General features: G+C 41.2%; 1 protein-coding gene across 3 annotated transcripts in view; it reads right to left on the reverse strand.

Moving 5' to 3' along the window:
* cemip (cell migration inducing hyaluronidase 1) overlaps positions 1-17,101 on the reverse strand; it is a 156,770-nt gene that overhangs the window by 34,398 nt on the left and 105,271 nt on the right. For all 3 annotated transcript variants that reach the window (XM_082530610.1, XM_082530611.1, XM_082530612.1), the window contains exons 13-16: positions 13,916-14,125; positions 11,794-11,999; positions 6,340-6,409; positions 5,724-5,852 (exon numbers count right to left, since the gene is read on the reverse strand). In XM_082530610.1, the coding sequence (XP_082386736.1) occupies positions 5,724-5,852; positions 6,340-6,409; positions 11,794-11,999; positions 13,916-14,125 (615 nt within the window). The remainder of the gene's footprint in view (positions 1-5,723; positions 5,853-6,339; positions 6,410-11,793; positions 12,000-13,915; positions 14,126-17,101) is intronic.

Consider the following 17,101-nt stretch of genomic DNA (forward strand, 5'->3'; position numbering starts at 1 on the left):
CAATTTTTATTCAGCAAATGAATTTTGAGTTGAAACCACTACCTTCGTCCTGTTTCCCTCCCTTAGCTGCAGGAGAAATGCATGAATGTTATGAAACATTTTTATTGGCTTCTTCAAGCAATAAATCAGGCTCAGTAGCAGAAGACTTCTTCTTTGCACCCTTTTCCAGACACATGTTGAGCAGCCCAGCATCAGGTCGTAATTTGCAGTAAACCAGCAACAGCTGCTAGCTCGTATAATCCCTTTTAGTAAAAACTCTGTTAACTCTTTTGGCCCCAACATATTTCATAGGTTTTTTAAAAAGCTGACCATTAACTTGACCTGCATTACTTTCCGTGGCATTTAATAATTGTAGATGTCAGGTGGCAGTGAAAACCCAAATGTTCCAAAAACCTGTGTTGGATCTAAAAGGGAGTCTATAGGGATTCCCTTTCTAACCTTAAGGAACTGCAGGTTCTGGAACATTTGTGTTTTCGTTAAAACGCTCGACTTTATAGTAGAGTTAAAATATTTTATAGCATGCTACAAAAAACACTTTAGTCTTTCATTTCAACATCTTTTCTTGTCTTCGTTTGTTCCTAGCTGACAGTCGACAGGGGAGGTCGTCAACGAAGCGAATACGTTGCCGTGGGTGCCGTAGGGTTTCCATCTTGGTCAGCGATCCACTTCCCGGCCTTGCGATCTTTGGCCTTGACCTTTGCTTGCTCCAGGGTTAGATGTCGTTTTTTAAGATCGTCATCAATTTGCTTGATCCAAGTCTTCTTGGATGCTTGATTCTTCAGCGGGCGGAGAGGTGATGCAGCAGAAGTCGATATTGGAGGCGATGGTTGCTCATGCAACAGACGTGTCCAAACCAGATTGCAGTCGTTTCTTCTGGATCAGCTCTTCCATCGAGGGTTGCTGGTGACATTGATTACGTTTTGTGCTGTTGGTAAGATGGTCGAGGAGGGACACTCTGATAACCTGATGCAAACAGTGGAAGACCTCAAACTTGTTGAGGTCGTGCTTGAGGATAGCAACTGCATAGTAAGTGACAACTCTGGGTTGTAATCAGTCTTAACTTAGAAGTGTGCCTGCTGTGGCTGACAGGCAGCTGTAGCCTGCAGCTGTGTGCTGGGTCTGCCCACGTTTGTGTACTTGTTTCCTTTTGGAACAGTTTTCATTATTAATTCCTTTCTTAGCTTACTTCTTAGTTATACAGGTTTGTTAGCATCAGGATGATAAGTCTTAGCTCCTCAACATGCCACTGACTACATCCATATTTTTTATACACTCCAACGTGTCTAAAATGGTAAATGGCCTGTATTTGTATAACGCTTTACTAGTCCCTAAGGACCCCAAAGTGCTTTACACATCCAGTCATCCACCCATTCACACACTGGTGATGGCAGCTACGTTGTAGCCACAGCCACCCTGGGGCGCACTGACAGAGGCGAGGCTGCCGGACACTGGCGCCACCGGGCCCTCTGACCACCACCAGTAGGCAACGGGTGAAGTGTCTTGCCCAAGGACACAACGACCGAGACTGTCCAAGCCGGGGCTCGAACCAGCAACCTTCCGATTACAAGGCGAACTCCCAACTCTTGAGCCACGATCGCCCCATTAAAATATAATAAAACATCTCTTCCTGTTAATCAAGCCACTTGTCACCACTTGTATACCAGTGTCACCAGTGTCACTAGACTGCTCTTCATAAATTCTGCTAACCTTACCATGACATCATGTAAATTTAGTGAGCAGCAGCAAATTGGGGATATACATGTGAGGGGCACAGAGATAAAAATCAATCAATAAATAAATGAAATCAATTTTACTTTATAAATTGTTTTAGACATTACATACAGGAAGAAAATAGGGATGAAGACTATAGAGTGAGAGCCGGGCTTTGAGTGTCATATTATCTCAAACAGTGACAAAGGTTTCTGTTGGACTGAAAAAGGTGACAGGCCTTTAGGTGAAGTGAGGTGTTATTTATAATTCCTTCTGTTTTATAACACTAGTTTATCAAGTTTCAAGGTGAAGCCTCAGCTGACTGATTCCTGTTTGCTGAAGTAACATTACACTGTTAACACTGTTGAGACTTGCTTTTGGTTGGCATGCATCTGTCTCTGCTGATATAAGACCAGTCATCATCACAGTCATGCCCCTAAAGCCTGAAAAGAGCTGCAGATTTTCAAATCAATCACCATAGATTTAGGAGGCAAGTAAAACTATGAAAAAATACAGTTACAGAGAACTGGGAAACATTTAAATAAAGGATAAATACACTGCATGAAATGTTCCCATATCTCACTTAACGAAGCTTTAAATCCAATCATCTGATAAGAAACATTTATTGAAACTTTCCTAAATCAAGCAAAGAATAACCCTACATGCTTCCCAATTTCTAATCCAGCCTTCTGTAGCATTTTCTTAAATAAAATAAAAAGTATCACAACAATAAAAGTATCCTAATGGCAGTGTGCTGCTTCTAAACAAAGACACTGCCATTGTGTTGCTGTTGAACACTCAACCAGCAGCCCTGAAACAACCTTTTCTCTCACACCAACCTCACATGATTTATGCTCCTGTTAGGATGATCCAAATTAAAAGTGCAGAAGGGAACGAGAGAGTGAGATGGAACAGGAAAGAAATCACTGTAGGGCTTGAGAAAGTAAGGCAATAACAACAGCGGTTCCCTTTCAGTGGTGCCTCATAAATCTCTCTCTGCTCCAGCTGTGCTGTGTTAGGAGCCACAGGTAACTCCAAACTCGGTCCTATCTCACCACCAATCTCATTCCACTCATCTGGCTTGCTTTCCTCCGTTTCTGTTATCTTGACTTTTTCCAACTATCTCTCTTTTTTTCTAACAGTTTGACCATTTCTCAGTTCTTGCACAAAAGTGTGTTCACACTATCACTGTGACTAAGTTACCGGTCGCTGCAGATGGCCCCGCCCCTCTCTGAGCCTGGTTCTGCTGGAGGTTTCTTCCTGTTAAAAGGGAGTTTTTCCTTCCCACTGTTGCCAGAGTGCTTGCTCATAGGGGGTCATATGATTGTGGGGTTTTCTCTGTATGTATTATTGTACGGTCTACCTTACAATATAAAGCGCCTCGAGGCGACTGATGTTGTGATTTGATGCTGTGTAAATAAAATTGAATTGAAGTGGGGACCACTGTATAACCATCAGTATCTTTGCTGGCTTTGTGGAAAAATGGATCCAATCCAATTCCACCATTTAAGGGAGGACAGGCCATCAGCACTGATGATGACGGCACTTTTAACATTAAGTGTTCATGTTTGGTGAGCTGTGAATTTAGCATTATCTGTGATATTCTTAGGGACTGTATTCTTTGAAATGTTCTACACGCACTTGTAAATGACAAGTGAAAGAAAATATTGCAAAGTAAGTTAACTATATACTATATGACAATTAAAACTCTGGAACTCTGGTCTGTCCTGAAAGAACTGGCTTACTGAGACTGCTTTCTGGGTCACAGGCAGGAGGATGGAGGAGTAGAAACAAATGAAGCTGACATTTGTATAGGATCAGCAATTTTCTTTCTTTAGTCTGATGTTCTTTATTATTCACCACATAAAACGTTACATCAAGTAGGCCCACAAAACACTGTTAAAGCTAGGGTAGGTATAAGTCCTAAGCCCAAAGCTCTTCTCCACTCTTACTTTGAAACACCAAATAAAATAAGCCTGTGCATGTGTCACAGGTTTGATTCAGAGGTGAGTGGGAGTTTGTCATTGTTTGTTTTTTTTACCATGGTGGAGTCTTAAGTAAGAAAACATTTTTCATAAATGGATTGGTTCTTATATAGTGGTTTTCTACTCTACTGGAGCACTCAAAGCACTTCCCATTCATACAAACAAGCTTTCTTCTATGCTTACTATCTAACATTTACACACATTTGTAGTCTGATTGATGCATTGGAGAGTAACATGGCCTGGCCTGTATTTATATAGCGCTTTTCTAGTCCCTAAGGACCCCAACCAGTCATCCACCCAGTCATTCACACACAGGTGATGGCAGCTACATTGTAGCCACAGCCACCCTGGGGCGCACTGACAGAGGCGAGGCTGCCGGACACTGGCGCCACCGGGCCCTCTGACCACCACCAGTAGGTAACGGGTGAAGTGTCTTGCCCAAGGACACAACAACTGAGACTGTCCAAGCCGGGGCTCGAACCGGCAACCTTCCGATTACAAGGTGAACTCCCAACTCGTGAGCCACGATCACACCGTGGGGTTAGTATCTTGCCCAAAGATATTTGGCATGCAGACTAAAGCAGCTGGGGATCAAACTGCCAACTTTCTGATGACCTGCTGTATGTTTGACCATAATTAGCTACCCTGAACAATTCGGAACAAACGAATGAACAACAGTGTTTTCACACTTAGTGTAAATTACTGAGAGAGGTCTAACAAAAAAAGCTGATGTGTTGTTTGCTAGATTCAACTTTCAGTATACTTGTCGGGCAAAAACAAAATCCATGTTGCTACAAATTTTGGGGGGACAGGGTTTTGTATGATAAGGGATGCAAATTGATTCCAATATCGATATCACTTATTCGTTTAATTCTCTATTGATTGTCATTGCGAAACCAATGAGAGCTATTGGCTCTGCTTTGATAATCAAACACCAAATGAGTCAAATGAAGAACACCTCATTTCAATTATCTGGATGGGTGAGGCCATAGGTTTTGCAAAACTGTGTATTTGGATTGTGAAGTGAACCATTTAAATACATAATAGTGGGAGTAAACAAAATAATCATCCAAGCAATCAGATCACCTGAAATCAGTGTCATTGACCCAGTGTTTTGTGTTTGGCATTATGTTTATTATTATTAGCTCATCTGATGTTTAATTTCTTCATGGTTATCTTTATTAGTATGTAGGTTTCATTCTCAGGGTTTCCAGTTCTGGGTTTATTTCCTGTGTCGTTCTCCTGGTGCTTTGTTCGTGTCCCTGACTTTGTCTTTAAAGGTCTGTGTCTGTTATCACTGTGTCAGCTTGTGTCTTCCTGTCGTCTTGTGAATTAGGATCAGCTGTGCTTCCCTCCTGTGTGTCATTACCTGATTACCTTGTGTGTGTGTATATAGTTGGTGTCGGTCTGTCTGTGTAACTGTGTATTTCCGTGTCTCTTTTCCTGACATTCTCCGTGCCGTTTTCCCGTGTTTGTATGATTTCAGGTTTGTTCTCTAGTTTTCCTCAGTTTAGGTTATCGCTTAATTTTGTCCTCACTTCTGTTCATTGTCACTCACTGTAAATAAACTCACTCGCATCACCGCCGTTGTCTGATACTTTGGTCCTCCTTCACAACACCACACGACTGCTGCCCCAGCCGTGACACACAGTTGGTTTCTACTTTCCCCTTTTTTAATATTGGTTATAATCTTATTGTAGACTGATGAACACTTACGTCTTTAAGAATCCTTTTATAGATTTTATCCTTTCCCAGATTTGTGGAAGTTGTTGTGATAGAGGCACAGTTTACATGGTCATGGAAAGAAAAGACTTTGCCAGTACCCAGTAACTTCAACCTTATCTCCAAGCAGAAGACTGAACTTCTTTTCGTTAGCTCACTTCCTGCTTGCTCTTTCCAACAGTAAATAACTGATTACTTAATGTGTTGAACAAGTAGAGACAAATTCCAACTTTTTATTCATTTTTTAGTCAAATTCCCTATCACAGCTTTCTTTATCTCCCCACAGCAGTTCATCCTCAGACTCACCCTGAAGTTGGAATGGGCTCTGTTGTTGGTGAACTGGCCCATAGGTGTGTGCTCTGTATATCCAGGCGAGTATGACCCATTTGAGGGGCCTGTCGCCATATGGTGGAAAAGGAACCAGAAGCCTGTTTCCTGAGGGTTTACACACAAATAGACATGTAGTTACAAACAGAGCTATTAGGATAAAATGTTTTAGTTTAGAGTAACTACTTTATCTGTAAAACAAAAACTATCTGTATTTCTGTTCATACACAAACATGTGCAGACTCCTATACATAAACATAACCACAGAATCAGTTTTGCACTTTGCATGTCAGCCTCTGTTTTGCTATTGTTCTTTACAAGTGTGTAAATGAGAAAAGTTCTTATACTGGTGAGGATAATTGACACTTCCTCCCAATGGATCCTGGTGAAATCCTCAAAGTAAGATCATAATTGGCACTCTATCATAGTGAAAGTATGGCAGGGCGACTGTTGTCTGCTTGTTCCAGACGGTGATAGAAGTATACAGCCATTAATCTGACCTGGCAATGTGGTAATGAGAAAGAGCTCCACCTGGAGAAACAGGGGATATAGGAGGGGTGGGGAAGGGTTGAGAGATGAGAAAGTGACAACTCACCTCCGAGCCTGCAGCCGCACAGTTGATGAGGTTGTTATTAGGGTTGGCAATCCAGAACGTGGAAGTTGCACTATAGAAGAAGATTGTTGTAAAAGAAAAAAAATGTTGGATTTCACATAAATAGTTTAAATCAGTAATGCAGAGGAGAAGAAGGAGAGAAAATAGCTTCTAAATTGTCAGAGTGTTGTATGTGCAAAAATGGACATAATTTACGTCTATGTCTGGATCTGAAATCAGTCCTGCAGGGTGCTAGAACAAGAAGGAAACTCTACACGAGTAAGGACGTATGTTCTGTTCCCAAAATGAGGGAAACTGTCCAAATGTCACTACTGTCATGGTCCCTGTGCCTCACCAGCTGATTCTGTATTAGGCAACATGTGCTCTCTCTCTCCCCCCTGCCGGGGCGATGCTCATTATGGGCTCCCGCCCCTGGCCCACGCACCTGCTGCCTATCGGGATGATCACAAGGCCGATTTAAGACAGCAGCACTGTGTCACTCGTCGCTGGATCGTTGAGTTATCAGCGTCAGTCGCTCAGTAGATTGTAAATAAGGATCTGTGAGTTCGTTCCGTCTGTTCGCCTCTAACTATAATCTCTGTGTACAGATCTATCCCGGACCTTTCCCTGCCTGTCTGTCATCCCGTGGACGAGTGAGTGGATGGTGTTTCCCCAGTGTGGGGAGTGAAGAGAGAGAGAGCCTTTGGAGGACGTCAGATTCCCGTCTTTTCCCTCACATACCCCGGAACCCTGGACCCCCCTCCCCTCCCTCCAGCACTTTGTAAATAGCATCACCTGGTGTCGTTGTGTAAATAAAATCTGTAAATCCTGTAAGGAGTCCCGGTCTGCGCCTGAGTCCGTTAACTGAAACCTGACAACTACAGTACACATTTTCTAATGAACTTGGAAAGAAAAGCATCTGGACTTCTTTAGGTTGCTTGAAGACGTTTCACCTCTCATCCGAGAAGCTTCTTCAGATCGAAGGTCAAATGGTGGAGTGGTTGGGGTACTTCTAGCTGTGCTCGATGTCTGCAATGTTGCCTTCTGGTAGTTCGATGTGCTCAGTTCTGACTACCCTCCCTCTCTTTGTTACCATCTGACTACACTTCTTCGATCTGAACAACATTCCGATGTCCTTGCTGCAGATCCTGGTGGTGTGGATCCGTGAATCGATGTATCGTTCATGCCTGACATACAACTTGATATCATACATGTGCTTCATTAGTGCTCCATTCTGTAGTCAGTATCTGCAGCCAGTCTTGTCAGTGATCTCACTGAGGGGGTTCAGGCCTATGCATAATAGTAGTGGGGGCAGAGGACTTCCTTGGTAGATCCCGCATTTGATGGTGACTTGTGCTATGGGCTTGAAGTTGGCCTCTAGTGTTGTACACCCTATCCACACTGAGTTCCTGAAGAAGGCTCTTAGGGTCCTGTTGATCTTGTATAGTTCTAGGCATTCCAGGATCTAGGTGAGGGGCAAGTTATGAGTCCAGACAGTGCACAGTCTGGTGGGCCTGGTCTTACAGTCTTAGATGACTGTTCTGTCTACCAGTAGCTGGTGTTTTGCTCCTATGGTATTCATACTAATTCCTGTTCAGGGACATTTCAGTGGTCTGCTCTAAGGTCCACCAGCCACTGAGCGTTGGCGTTATGTGTTGCATCCTTCTGCCATATGCTCTTCCTGTTGTAGGCTTGAGATGGAGTTAGCCTAGCCTTGGTGGTGCTGTTCCACTAAGAGTAGACCTTGGATGGTTCTGTCGAGAACAGCTGATTTATTCTCCTGTCCTCTATTTCTCTCGCTCATTGTTAGTATGGTGGGTCCTAGGGACCCTTACTGGATGCAGATGCCCCAGTTGGGATTTGAACCCACAACTCTCATAAGATGGAAATGGCTCCAGAACAGCATCAGCGTGAAGTAGGTGAAGGAGGAATAATAGATGCATTAAACATACATTACATTTACAGGGTTCTCCTTTTGTCCAGTAGTTCAATATCCATGCTAGAAAGTTTTGCTTGTCATTCATCTTTATTTAGCAAAAAATGATCCTCATGAAGTACCCAATACACACCCAGCAGGTGCATGTAATGATTGGGACAGAGATTGTGTCACCACCTCATATCATGATCACAGAGCTTTTAACCACCGTCTTTATCAATGAACGGAGCTACTGGTTCAGTTATCATGGAGTCACAGGGTTGGAATATCATGAGAATATTTGAAAGCTCTCTCATTATCCGTGCTCTACCTTTCCACCAAGTTTCATGATGTACAAATTGTACTGATCACAGACCTCCACCTCTGCTTTTGCCTTTTGCAGAAGAACAGAGTGTGTTTGCTTTCTTTCACAGTTCTCAACTTGACCTATCTGTTAACATCGCCTCTCCATTATGCAGCCTTAACAATGATTTACGCTTGTCAACTCATCACCCCCTGCTGCAGCTCAATTGAGGTGAGAACGATATTAGCTCAATGTAATCAACGTCTCAACCAGTCCCAATCAAGGCTTAGCCCCCCTCCAGCCTGCTTGATGTGATTTCTGTCACAAGTGATGGGAGGGAGGAAGGTCTGAGAGCTGAGCTAAACGTCACCATGCTCAATTGTACGACAATGATGTGACTTGCACAGCCCCATTATAGGAATTTGTAGTTAGTCTTAAAATCTTAAAAGGATGAATACAACAACAGTGCAATGCAAAAGAATCATTTACATAAGAAGTCTGCAAATAACCCAAAACACTTTTACTGTAGGCATGGTAACATGATTCAAGGGAGAGCAAACTATATTCTTCAGCCAAGTTAGCTTCTATCAAGGGAAATCATGTCCAGGTTTAATGGCAAAACTGGGATTTTTTTCAAATTATTATGGTTATAATTAATAACACACATTGACAGTGCATTAATAACATCACCAAATTACTGAAAAACATTATCACTTCCCACTAGTGGGAATACTAGTGCTGGTGCTTATTTTACCATAGAGCAGAGTTAAGAAGAAAGTCACCTCAGTCACGCTGAAAATAGTAATAAACAAATGAATGAGATATTAAAGTGTGCATTTAGTGGAGCACTCTATTGGCTCAGGCAGACCTAAAGTTACTTTAACAGGACACCAAACCAACTTTCTAGCATGTCATCATGTTCCTGACTTGGTGCAAAGCAACCACTTTCTCAATGAGTGTGAATTTCAGCCTTATCCACAAACATTAGTGGAGCTACTTTTCTTCAAACTCTATGTTGAAGCTATTCTAAACAAAAGGAAAGAGTAAATATATCTGCAGGAGAAAAAGTGAAGCATAGAAAGACCATGACCATAAAATGAGGAAAAACTACATGTGAGAACAGGCAAAAGTTACTAACATGCAATAGTGGCTTTACTATTCAGTCGTGTCAGCTCTATGGATATCCACTGGAACCATCTGAAAGCCCACAACACTGGCTGTTACCCAGTGACTGAGTCATCACACAATAGTAGCTTATTCATCAGCTTGCACACTCCTGTTTCTGTCTAATAGCCCCACTATAATATATGTTTATCTTTTTATTGTAGAATTAAGCTTTCAGTTCAGAGTTTCATTTTTGGCCACACTCTTACTTCAAAGAGGGAAGTGGATTTCAACTCACCTCTGTCAAGACTGTAAGTGACTCACTGCCTGTCAGTGCATTGTTAAACAATATCTTACTACTTGCAAAGAATGTTTTGTTAAGTTTTATATACAATATATACACAAGTTGTTTTTTAAAATAATTTACCCATTAATCATACATCAAATAACTGAAGTATAAACAAAATGCAATTTTTAAATAGCGACGTAACAAAGGGAAAAATCCAAACCTACCCCTCTATGAAAACCAATTATTCCCTCAACCTAATAACTTATTGTGCCATCGTTATCGTTGAAATAATCAAGCAGTTTCAATAACTGGCAATGAGTCTTTCACTTCACTTATATGCAGAATTGCTCCAACTGAAAGGGTTTTTCAGCATGAACGGCCTCTTTAAAGCCACGTCAAAGCATCTCAGTATTTACATGGCAGGACTGTTAAATATGAATATCAACAGAAGATGACAAGATAAGACAGAAAGGCAAAAGACACATGCAGGACTCGACGTATATTTAATAACTCAGATCATTTTTTTGTGTTGTTACTTTCTTGAATTTCTTGAAATTCAGCATTTGCACCGTGTTAAGGTTGCTGCCTGTTTTATCCTTAACTATTAACTGATGAAGGTCTCGTATCAAAACTAAGCAAATAAAAATAGTCACTGTGTGGGAGTCAGCAGTAGAACACTGAAACATATCCATACAATGTAGAGGTAGAAATAAATACCTTAGTAGAAAAATGTAATTGCTTTTCATTCACTCATGTGTGTTGATGCTAAAACAGGTCTGCTGGGAATTAAAAAATCAAAAAACCAAAAAAGGAAGCTTGAAGCATCTTCACTGATGCTTATATAACCAAGTGCCATGTCTTACTGTTTAATCTGAAGAGCATGATTTGGATGAATGATTTTGCCCGATGCATACTCACACTCATGCACATAAAAACACACATGCTCAAAAACAGTGAAAGCACTTGAGCCCTAAATGACTGTTTTAAGTAACTGTTTTCATCCCCGTCATGCAGAGACAGTGGTGAGATAGAAAGTCATGTGACCTGGACTAAGCTGCTATGTATTCTGAGTGGGTCTACCTTACAATACAAAGCACCTTGTTGTGATTTGGCGCTGTATAAATACAATTGCGTTGAATTGATGATAGGATGAGCATGTAGTTCTCAACAGTCTACATTCAAAAACCGTAATGTCTCTGTTTTGTTCATAATGGAAATGAAGTGATGTGAAGACATGCTGCTTGCATTTTTATAGTCCAACATCTGGTCATAATTTTACTAAAATACCTAATAATGGATGGATGGATAGCTGCTACTTAATATTTATCATCTCTGGAGGTTTATGCGTCATTGTTTGACACACACAAACCAGCTCAGCACTGTGGCACCAGCACAGTTGTTACCTGTAAATGTGGTATCAAATCTAAAGTGCTTTACAAAATAAGTGATTCTGGATTCTCCAGTGCAGCAGTGGAGCATCTGTCCTCGTTTTTGTACAAACACGTCACATCTAACAATGAGCCCCTTGGACTGCTCTTCAGTTTTAGTTTCAGTTGGTTCAGTCGTTACTCAGCCAACACAAGATGCAGCTAGTAACTGCAACCAACCAACCAACCAACCAACCAAATGAATTACATCATAAGTCATACTTGGACAAGATGGTGGCACACTTGTTAAAAACTCAATACTGAAACTTCTTTTTAGAACAGGTATCATGAACAATGACCTTTTAAAAAAAGAAGACAGTGTAGGCACTGTAAGTACACAGTTACAACTAAACAAGAGAGTCTAAAAAAATCTATTTAAAACATGTCGTTTATGTACAATCAAACTTTCTTTGTGTACCTGCAATCTTGACGTGGATTGGGCACATATCCTGGATATGCTCCATCAGTGATGTCACGACACATTTTGCTATCTCTGTCTGAAGGCAGCAGGGTCCCTGCTCGAACCATCAGACCCAAACAGTGCTCAAATGTATTCCTTTCTTCTGGACCATCCTCCGTGAAGAAACAGTGGCCCAGTGTGTCATATCCCACCACATCCTTTACCTGGGAGGCAACACAGTACATTACTGATTGTAGAGTAGGTCACCATAGTGCATGGGGTCCATTTCAAATCTAACTGTAGAAAAAAATGTCTATAACAAAAGTGTGAACTTTCTAAAGTGTAATTGCTCATCAGAAGCTCCATTATTTATCAAATGCGTTTCTTTTGTGGCTTAGGAAGCAAATTCTTGCACCAAATTTAACCCAACTTCAGCTTTGAATTCTAGTCAACGAAAATGGTTTAGTGCAGTGGTTCCCAAACTTTTTCATGTTTACGTGAGATGAATTGCAGAATGATGACAAAATACTGTTAATCTGACTGTCTGCAGGTTTTACACGCAGTTACTGTCCCTCCATTTACAAAGGCAGAGGCGTCACGGTGTCATTATTTTATGTGTTGTTGTTTTTTTCCTGTGTAATAATGTTCAACATTGCATCAATACATTTTTCAAAAAATGCCTCTCTGTGCAACATGGGTTCAAAAACATAAACAGCTGTGGGATCCTGTTTGTCTGTGACTTGAACCGGGGGAACAAATCGTGGCAGGATCAGCCTGATGTTATTTGTATCCTGCTGTAACTTTACTGTATAAAGAGCAAACATCTCCAACATGTCAGGAGCAGTTAGTCATTACAACAAGTGTTTGAACTAAAAATCAAGAATGTGGGATCCTGTTTGTCTGTGATTTAAACAGCCTGGCGAAAACCAACCCTGCAGGGAGACCTACCTCGGCACCTGTGCAGGTGAAGCCAAAGGGCAGATTTGCTTCACCATATTTTCTAGTCTTTGTTTTAGAATGAAGTTGGTTTGGAAACATATTCAGCGACGTTTCATCTCCTGCTTTGCGTTTGTGTGGGCGCCCCGTGCTAGCAGTGTCCAAGCTTTCTGTTTTTTCCCCTTTTTATACCGAGCCCCCCCTGCAATGGCTCTGCAGCCCCCTAGTGGGGCAGGCCCCACACTTTGGGAAGCTCTGGTTTAGTGGATAAATGCAAACTGATAAGTGGATGAAGTTAGGTTGAATTTGTGCTTGTTATTCGCTTTCCCTTTTCGGCCAAATTTAGGATACATCAGTTTAAAGTCTGTGAAAGGCTGAACAAATGTAGCCAGACAGAAACACACATGGGCAGCCGGTGCAGGACAGAGTAGCACTAATGCTACACAAGCGACAGCAGGGAATCTTGGAATATGATGAGCAAAGAAGCAACCTGCTTGATATGAACCTGAAAACTGACTCAGCTGGACCCTTTCAATTTGGAGGAGTAGCCACTCTGAGTCCAACATGAATGACTCCTCAGCCTATCACTAAGCCAGAGCCTAGACACCCTTCAGAGATGTCAGTGGTCTACCCAGACCCTGTGACCATAGGTGACAGTAAGAACATTAATTAACCGCTTCAATTTAATACTCAGCTCTCTTCACCACAACAGATCTAATCTCCCGCTCCACTCTTCTTTGGCTCATGAACAAGACCCCAAGATACTTATAGTCGTGCACTTGTCTTTAATAGCTTGAATCCCCCTATTATCCATGTCACACAGTGCCCAATCTCCTGCGTTTTAATTCATATATTTCATATACATCTTCATACAAACTGTTTCTTTCAGAGATTTAAAATTATATGCCTGTCACTATAATAATGATTTTATGAGACATTACTGGAGACTAAAAAGAATATAAAACCCTTTAAATGAGGTCATCGTATCTGCCTTAGTAAGAGTCACCAACACCAATAAGTACGGCGCTATACGAATACAAAAACACTGTCCCTAACATTACCAGGTTGCTTCTGAGCCAGTGAAGGTTAAGAGCTGCAATAATGACTCTTAACAATAAATTACACATTTTTATGTATGCGTTCTTATATATGCATTAATACATACAAAAAATACAGAAATAAATTATACAGCTTCCTAACTGACCATCAGTCCATTGGAGCCGTGGATAGTGACGCAGCGGGAGAAAGAGTGGTGAATGGATAAATCGCTGACAGACGTTGGAGGGTCATAGCCTCCCCTCTCATCCACATCTCCATTCATGTGAAAATGGACAGGATAGTGTCCCATGGTCTGCTGGCCCATGTGCTGCAGCTCCATCCCAGATATGTGGACTGCCCTAAAACCATGCTCCACCTGGTGATGACAGTGGACACATTGCAGTCAGAGAGCTCCAGTTACTGCATCAATCAGACACGAGCAAAAAAACAAAAGTACATGAAAAGCAGGACTAGAAACACTAGAGTCAGATTTAGATTTTTAAATCATTATTTTATGTTTTTTTATTCTAATGTTCAATTTCTTTGTTTTGCACATAGACTGTAAATAAAAGATGGACGTAGCTACCAGTGTTGGGTGTAATTTATTTCTTTGTACTTTTTTACTGTGATCACATGACATTGTTGATTAACGCAATAATGGGACTCCAGTTTGGTCATGTGAATCAGGGCTCTTAAACTTGCGGCCCAGGGGCCACTTGCATTAACATATTAATGTTGAGAAATATAGTGCAATTTGTCCCTTGAAGTGACTTTTTTGTTGTTTGTTGTTGAGTGTAATGTTAGGATAAGTTCTTTAAAAAGCAAAAAATTATTTAACATGACGGCGATATGAGCAGAGCGCACAAACATGTTGAGGCTGAGTTCAGTGAGCGAGTCAAAAACTAAAGTGAACACTTAGGTCTTCATTTTGATTTTGTTAAATACAAACAAAACGATAGCAGAAGTGCTGCCACGTGTCTGGCCACAAAGAGAGGACCGATGTGTTTATTTGGTAGTTCAATGTAAGGCTTCAGTTAAGAGTGAGGGAAAAAAAATGTTCACGTTTGCGGTTTTGTCTTGTTATACAATATTTGAAATTAAAAAAACAAAAACAAAATGCTACATTTTAGGAAATATTTCTCAGTGTTTTCATGTTAGTTTTTTGCATTACTTGAACACTACAGTGGCTCTCACATGAGATGACAGTGGCAGCAGGGGCCCACAGCTCATTTTAGTTTGAGACCTCTGATGGAGAGTCCTCGTCACAGTTTAATTATGGAGTTCCACAGGGTTCAGTGCTAGGACCAATTCTGTTTACATTATACATGCTTCCCTTAGGCAGCATCATTAGAAGACATAGCATACATTTACACTGCTATTCAGATGACACCCAGCTCTATCTATCCATGAAGCCAGATAACACACACCAATGAGTTAAACTGCAGGAATGTCTTAAAGACATAAAGACCTGGATGGCCGCTAACTTTCTGCTTCTTAATTCAGATCAAACTGAGGTTATTGTACTCGGCCCTGAAAATCTTAGAAATATGGTATCTAAGCAGATTCTTACTCTGGATGGCATTACCTTGGCCTCCAGTAACACTGTGAGGAACCTTGGAGTCATTTTTGACCAGGACATGTCCTTCAACGCACATATTAAACAAATATGTAAGACTGCGTTCTTCCATTTGCACACTCACTGAAACTCCCTGAAAAGCCTTCAGCTGATCCAAAATGCTGCAGCAAGAGTCCTGACAGGGACTAGAAAGAGAGAGCAGATTTCTCCTGTTTTGGCTTCCCTTCATTGGCTTCCTGTTAAATCCAGAATTCAAAATCCTGCTCCTCACATACAAGGTCTTAAATAATCAGGCCCCATCTTATCTTAATGACCTTGTAGTACCATATCACCCTATTAGAGCACTTGGCTCTCGCTCTGCAGGCCTACTTGTTGTTCCTAGAGTATTTAAAAGTAGAATGTTAGGGAGAGCCTTCAGTTTTCAGGCCCCTAGTTATGCTGCAATAAGCCTACGTTGCCCTTTAGCCATTGAGTGTTTGTTTTTCACTCACTATGTATTTATACACCTCTCTGCATTTAACCATTAATTATTATTAGTATCTAGCTCTCTCTCTATTAATGTAGGATCTTTATCTTATAATAGAAAGCACCTCGAGGTAACTGGTGCTGGTGCTATATAAATAAAATTGAACTGAATCAAGTATGTCTTGTAATGTAGTGTAATGTAACTCATTGCAGTACTAAACTCAATAATTACATCACGGTTACAATGATGTCATTCTTCAGTTCTCTGCCAGCCGGGCGAACAGAAAGAAACATGTTTTTTATTTCCTGGACACTCTCGCGGCTACAATCAGCTGATTTCCGTGCATGTGTGGGAGGTAGAAAGTGGTACAGAGATGCAGATTTTGAGTAGCGGGTATAGACATGACTTTTTTTCAAGTGCAGAGAAGGACAAGAGTGAGACGGTAAAGTGGGAGATACTGAATTACTTTTTAAAGTAACGAGTGATGTGTAATACGTGACTCTTCCTGAGTAATGACCCCAACACTTGTAATCACTATTACAACAGCCATTGTTCAGTGAAAACTTTAAATCAATGTAACAAAACTGGAACAAGACAAATCCCCGACTCCCGCGTTGAAATACGCATGTCTGCAAGCATCTTCACAGCCTGGTAGATAACAAAACACAAACGAACAAACCACAAGTCGACACCATGCATCGTTTTCTTCCAGGTAACATGTTTGTATTAATTAGTCACACTTTTGGATCCTGATAAGTCCTGAAATTTGGCAGGTTGACATCAGTGTCTGCTAGGCCTCACCTCTGCTACTTCGAGTCACCACATTTGTTTCCACTTCACTGAAGTATTTTTAAAGGAGTTATATGATCAATGACATAACTTGCTATTAAAGCAGCAACAATACTACGAGAGAGGAACAGAACAGGACGTTAAAATAATGAAAACACTGAAATTTGGACAAATAAAAGATGAAGTTACAGACAGGTATGGGTTGATGTGGAGAACGAAGCAGGATGGCAGATGCCAGGAGACTGTGACGCCATGCAGCTATGTCCCAAAAAACCCAGAGAATCATGAGAACCAACACTTCTTGCAGTCACACTGGTTTTCATTACATCATAGTGTTTGTGAAAAGGCTAAAAAATGAAAGAAATATCACCCGGATCACAGTCAGCGACATTCAGCTTGCGACCAGCTAATAATTCTGGAGATGGGAGGTTTTCACACGACAGGACTTGTCCTGAGGCATTTAGTGTTTCTCACCCTCTGTGTGTGTGTGCTCATGTGTGTGTTATGCTATTTCATGCTCT

The sequence above is a fragment of the Aulonocara stuartgranti genome (genome assembly GCF_965226115.1).
Source record: "Aulonocara stuartgranti genome assembly, chromosome: 1".
In the NCBI taxonomy this organism is placed as follows: domain Eukaryota; kingdom Metazoa; phylum Chordata; class Actinopteri; order Cichliformes; family Cichlidae; genus Aulonocara; species Aulonocara stuartgranti.